At 41.5% G+C, this 6000-nt stretch overlaps 1 protein-coding gene across 1 annotated transcript in view; it reads right to left on the reverse strand.

The window, feature by feature from the left end:
• Nucleotides 1-5465, reverse strand: part of lrch1 (leucine-rich repeats and calponin homology (CH) domain containing 1) — a gene marked incomplete in the record, with an annotated part of 68344 nt that extends 62879 nt beyond the window's left edge. Inside the window, 1 exon segment of the mRNA XM_034123652.1 lies at nucleotides 5031-5465. Coding sequence (XP_033979543.1) covers nucleotides 5031-5247 — 217 coding nt within the window.
• Nucleotides 5466-6000: the final 535 nt, after the last annotated feature.

Here is a 6000-nt window from a genome sequence, read left to right on the forward strand (position 1 = left end):
CTTTTGACTAATGTAGTTAATCTACTATAATTAGTTTGTTTAATATCGAATCATATCAATTTGTTTTAAAGCTCAATAAATAACAAAGAAGACTTTTCCGGCACTTTTCTCATTTTGTCCGGAAGATTTCAACTTTAACGGACATGTTGCCACTCTGCACACACACAACCTGATTGTGTTTTTAAACTGTTGCTAAGGAAGAACCAAGACATATGAAGGTGTTACCTTTGCCTGTGGGATTTGGCATCTTGTTTTTTCTAAACTAATCAGTTGATCAGAAAAAGGACGAGACGTCACACACACACGTTACTGATCCCAACCTGCAGGTACAGGGAGCTGCTGCAGGGAAATGTTGAAGGAAACCTGCTTCAGATTGCGTTTCACTGCGAGCCCAGACTTGTGTGAAGCTGACATGAAGCTTGTGTGTGTGTGTGTGCGTGTGTGTGTGTGTGCGTGTGTGTCAGTGACTCACTGTTCTTTCACATTTTACTTAATTTCATGGGGGTTGATCACAGCGTTGGTGTTTTGTTAGAGACTACTTCATCTTCACCACACACACACACACACACACACACACACACACACACACACACACACACACACACACACACACACACACACACACACACACACACACACACACACACACACACACACACACACACACACACACACACACACACACACACACACACACACACACACACACACACACACACACACACACACACACACACACACACACACACACACACACACACACACACACACACACACACACACACACACACACACACACACACACACACACACACACACACACACACACACACACACACACACACACACACACACACAGTCTTCCTTTCGTGCTGGAGCACTAGCCAATAGGAGCGTGTTCCATAGTGATGTCACTTTGTCCCGGATGTAAACAAAGAAGTCCAATGGAGGCTTTATTGTTTACATTAGGAATGAGGATAGTTTCAGATTGGTGACTTGTGACAGACAGATAATAGATTATACTGATCATGTTAACCAGTTTTGATTACATGCCTTGATTTAAAAAATGTATGACACAAACATCAAAGCTGTAATCATGACATTTGTATATCTAATTATAAAAGGAACATTGAGTAACAGCGACTACCAAAGAAAGCCATGTTTTCTCTTCACAACTTTTGACTAATTCCTCAGTTTTTTGGATGCATCTGTTGGGGAGTGATTAATAAAACAGAAAAACACCTGAATATGCAGATCTGTAGGTCAGATTTATTAAACCTCTTCTCCCTCAGGGCGGCAGAAATCTGCATCGCTGCATGTTTTTCAATCAGAGAGCTACTTCCCTGATGATGCTACCATGCACAGAAGATGCAGCCTGTGATGCAGAAGAAGGAAACTAAAATATGTATTGTGCATCAGCAACCGTGCAGAAAAAGAAATTCTTCATGAGAGGTTCAGAGATTTAATAATAGAGAGGTGCAGGAATGAATCCTAAAACCCTGAAATGAGTCAGCATTTTCTTACTTCCTGTCCCCTGGTCTGGAGGTCAATGATTCAATTCAACATTAGCCACCTTTAGCTTAGCGGTGGTGACGTGAAGTCATGTGACCGTGCTGTAGTTCCTTTATGGCCCAACATTAGCCTCCTTTAGCTTAGCGGTGGTGACGTGAAGTCATGTGACCGAGCTGTAGTTCCTTTATAGCCCAACATTAGCCACCTTTAGCTTAGCGGTGGTGACGTGATGTCATGTGACCGAGCTGTAGTTCCTTTATAGCCCAACATTAGCCACCTTTAGCTTAGCGGTGGTGACGTGAAGTCATGTGACCGTGCTGTCGTTCCTTTATAGCCCAACATTAGCCGCCTTTAGCTTAGCGGTGGTGATGTGAAGTCATGTGACCGTGCTGTAGTTCCTTTATAGCCTAACATTAGCTGCCTTTAGCTTAGCGGTGGTGAGGTGAAGTCATGTGACCGTGCTGTAGTTCCTTTATAGCCCAACATTAGCCTCCTTTAGCTTAGCTGTGGTGACGTGAAGTCATGTGACCGAGCTGTAGTTCCTTTATAGCCCAACATTAGCCGCCTTTAGCTTAGCGGTGGTGACGTGAAGTCATGTGACCGAGCTGTAGTTCCTTTATAGCCCAACATTAGCCACCTTTAGCTTAGCGGTGGTGACGTGAAGTCATGTGACCGTGCTGTAGTTCCTTTATAGCCCAACATTAGCCTCCTTTAGCTTAGCGGTGGTGATTGTGAAGTCATGTGACCGTGCTGTAGTTCCTTTATGGCCCAACATTAGCCTCCTTTAGCTTAGCGGTGGTGACGTGAAGTCATGTGACCGTGCTGTAGTTCCTTTATGGCCCAACATTAGCCTCCTTTAGCTTAGCGGTGGTGACGTGAAGTCATGTGACCGTGTTCACGATTAGGTCATTCTTTTAAAGCCTTGGGGGACATTTCCATTGTTTTAAATGGCAAATCCCTTACAGACTGGAAAACATCAACAAGAGCAATCTGCATGGGTAAATAAATACCATCAACTATAAATATTTTAATACAAAGTGAACTGATCTTTAAAGTGATGCAGCTGCTCACATTATGGCCTGCAGCCAGTCATCACTGATTTACAACACATTAAAGCAAATCAGCTTAACCCCCTCCTCTAAATCTGAGCATATAGATCCTCATAATGCTGCAGCACAGACTGAAAACTACTGACAGCATGTGAAGCTCTCTGCTGCACAGAAAGTAGAAAGAACATCTGATTTAATGTCTGAAATAACTGCAAAAGTAGATGCATCCGGGCTGACTTTCTAAGGTAGATCCACTCTAAGCTCATAAGATTTTCCACCTCCTAAGCTAAGTTAATGTTGCTGGTTGTTCTGCAAAAATGCTTCTTTTTATGTGTTTCTATAAATAAGTCAAGCATTTCATATAAACACACACATTCCTGTCTGCCGGCGGAGAAAGAGTGCAGTGTGCAGAGCTCAAACCTAATGGATAAAATGCTTTCATGCATATTTGATAAGAGATGTTTTATGCTTTAATGGTCTATTACTGCATTTTCTATCAGGGTTTTTTACTGTACTCTGATCTTGTTTATAAGATATATAGATTCTCTCGAGGACATGACGCCCTTATACAAGAAGTCACCTGATGTAAACAATGTGATGTAAACAACAACGTGACGTCGAAGCTCCGTAAAAACTAAGCTGTCTCTAACGTTACTTGTTACTTGTTACTTGTTACCGTCTGACGCTCTGTTTGATACTCAGATTTCTGGAGTCATTATACCGTTTCTGAGGAACAGAAATATTTTTTTCTGGCATCACTTAACATTTTACGGGGAAAATCTTCATTTTGGTTTGAGGACGCACGCTCAGAGTAAGAGGAAAGGCAATACTGGGATATGTTACTAAAGTTAAAGTACTAATACTACATTGTAAATACAAAAACTCCAATAAAAATCTAAGTTATTAGCATCATTGTAATTGTAAGGTATCATAATAGTAATTATTTAGAATGGCTCGTTTCCGAATAATATATATAGAATCATAATTACTGATAACATCCAATAAATGTACAATATGTGCCATTTGATTGAAGTGTAGTATCAAGTAAACTGCAGCCTGTTTGCTCCGACATCTGCATAACAGAAAATGCATGTGTTTGTTTATTTATATATATGTTTTGCAATTTGTATAATAATAACCACTTTCCCCTGGTTATAAATAAAGGGTCTTCTTCTTGGAGTAAAGAATAAAGTATATAACGGAAATACTGAAGTAAAGTGATATTGAGTTCACATTCACTAATATCTGTGATGAAAACAACGTGTTCTGATAAAAGCTCAGCCTTTATGAAGACGTGTGTGTGTGTGTGTGTGTGTGTGTGTGTGTGTGTGTGTGTGTGTGTGTGTGTGTGTGTGTGTGTGTGTGTGTGTGTGTGTGTGTGTGTGTGTGTGTGTGTGTGTGTGTGTGTGTGTGTGTGTGTGTGTGTGTGTGTGTGTTCTCCATGCATGTTTACAACTCTAATGGATTATAAAGGAAGTGGAGGGGAATTCCACTGAAGGCAGATCCTGCTCACACTCACTGGAAGGAACTTCAGAAGTTTCCTACAAAATAAAAACATCCAGGTGTTTTCTGCAGGTGAGAATGAAAAAGGGAACATCCAGGTGTGCATCCCGTCAAACTGGAGTTAGGGATGTAAATATGTGTATATTTATTTGTTTATGTAACAGGGACGATGCAGCTAGAGTTGCAGTTGTTATTTTCTATCTTTAGTCCCAGGAAATATGATCCAAAGTCTCCCAAAAAACGAATTATAATGTTTTAAAAAAAACAAGTTATTTAAATGACTACAACAATGCAACATAGAGGCTCAAAATACAGGATAAAAGTGACACTGCAACTGAAAATATGGACTAAATAACAGCACTATTCAAGAACACGTACAGTATAAACAGTTATTGCTAGTTAGATTAATAACTAAAGAGAAAAGTATCGATAAGAGTATCGGTATCTGTATCGATAAAATCCTAACCCATCCCTACTCCCGAGTAAATAAAACTAAGTAACGTAAGGTATTAAAAAATTGTCGTGGAGTAAAAGAACATACAAAATTGTACTTAAGTACAGTACTTGAGTAAATGTACTTCCCACCACAACAGGAAGGTAAACATCCCAGCTGCCAACACCATGGTCGCGAGTTCGAGTCCCACACTAATCCCCATTAAAAACAAACAAAGTAACTAAAGATATTATTAAATATAGTGGAGTAATAGTACATAGTATCAATAGAAATACTCAAGTAAAGTAAAATTACCTCAAAATTGTACTTAAGTACTTCCCACATCTGAGGACAACATGACAACATCCCACATGAGCTGCCAACACCATGGTTGCGAGTTCGAGTCCCACACTCTCCCCACTCCTCTGATTCTACCTAACGGAAATACCATCACTGTTCCCACGCTGCAGAGAGCCGTTACCGCCCCAAAGACACGGTTTCCCCCCGGTTAGATTTCATTAAAGCAACCCTACCTGCGTCCACCGTGTCTGCGAGGTCGTGGTTGTTCGCGGCGCGGGGAAACTCCTTCAGCTTCCTCGCGCTGAGGATGAGCGCTCCGCGTGCCGCCGCCTCCTCCAGCGCGCGCTCCAAGCCCCGCGAGGGAGGCAGGTTTCCGAGAGGAGCCTGGATCCCCGAGACGAGCTGCACGAGCGGGGGAGGACGCGCCGACTCCGGGCCCAACGTCGCCATAATATCCCCCTCGGTTATCCGGGTGTGTCTGTGTCTGTGTGTGTATGTGTGTGTGTGGGTATGTATGTGTGTATGTGTATGTGTATGTGTATGTGTGTGTGTGTGTGGTTGTATATCCAGAAAGATAGAGAGTGCAGCGGGACTCACAGCTCGGTCAGATTCCTCCTCTCGACTCTCTACGTACCAACCATGAAGCGTCAGAGGTGAGCCGTTGGAACTACATCCGGTCAAAGCTTTCAAAATAAGATCTTCCCTGTACGTGTAACGTTATTATTTTCTAATGTATTATACTTATATTATATCTTATATTCTATCATTATTATTATTATGCTTCTACATAGCTGTGGCATTACTGTATGTCATTGTGGTCATGCTAATAAAGCTATTCGAATTTAATTTAATTGATAAGACATCCGGTTGATGCTTTCAAAATAAAAATATTCTCTGTACGTGTAGCGTTATTATTTTCTAATGTATTTTGAATGTACTATTAGCATTGTAATCTGTTGACTAATACCTCTCCATCACTCGGAGTAATCTGCTGTGTGTGTGTGTGTGTGTGTGTGTGTGTGTGTGTGTGTGTGTGTGTGTGTGTGTGTGTGTGTGTGTGTGTGTGTGTGTGTGTGTGTGTGTGTGTGTGTGTGTGTGTGTGTGTGTGTGTGTGTGTGTGTGTGTGTGTGTGTATATATATATCCAGAAAGATCGCTCAGATTCCTCCTCTCGACTCTCTACGTACCAACGACTGTATCCAAC

Source organism: Trematomus bernacchii, unplaced genomic scaffold, assembly GCF_902827165.1.
Source record: "Trematomus bernacchii unplaced genomic scaffold, fTreBer1.1, whole genome shotgun sequence".
In the NCBI taxonomy this organism is placed as follows: domain Eukaryota; kingdom Metazoa; phylum Chordata; class Actinopteri; order Perciformes; family Nototheniidae; genus Trematomus; species Trematomus bernacchii.